The sequence below is a fragment of the Penaeus monodon genome, chromosome 25, assembly GCF_015228065.2.
Source record: "Penaeus monodon isolate SGIC_2016 chromosome 25, NSTDA_Pmon_1, whole genome shotgun sequence".
Taxonomy (NCBI): domain Eukaryota; kingdom Metazoa; phylum Arthropoda; class Malacostraca; order Decapoda; family Penaeidae; genus Penaeus; species Penaeus monodon.
Genome location: NC_051410.1, coordinates 38,266,439 through 38,266,717, shown reverse-complemented (window position 1 = coordinate 38,266,717; position 279 = coordinate 38,266,439). Strand labels below are relative to the sequence as shown.

General features: G+C 64.2%; 1 protein-coding gene across 1 annotated transcript in view; it reads left to right on the top strand.

Moving 5' to 3' along the window:
- LOC119589226 overlaps positions 1 to 279 on the top strand; it is a gene marked incomplete at its 5' end in the record, with an annotated part of 73,080 nt that overhangs the window by 57,711 nt on the left and 15,090 nt on the right. The window contains 1 exon segment of the mRNA XM_037937831.1: positions 44 to 212. Coding sequence (XP_037793759.1) covers positions 44 to 212 — 169 coding nt within the window.

Here is a 279-nt window from a genome sequence, read left to right as displayed (position 1 = left end):
TAACCCGCCCCTCCTCCCCCTCGACTTCTCTCCCTTGCCGCAGGTGCTGTGGAGCCGCGTGGACGGCCCAATGCCCGTCGGCCGCGCCAGAGTGGGCCGGGACTGGAGCCTCACCATCAGCGACGTGACCACCGGCGACCAGGGTGTCTATGTGTGCGAGGCTTCCAACGTCGCGGGTTCCGACAGCGCCAACACTTCGCTCGCTGTCGTCGGTGGGTATCGGAAGCCTCGGCCGAGGTGTCGGTTCTTCTTAAGTTCCCCTTTTTTTGAAGACTATGG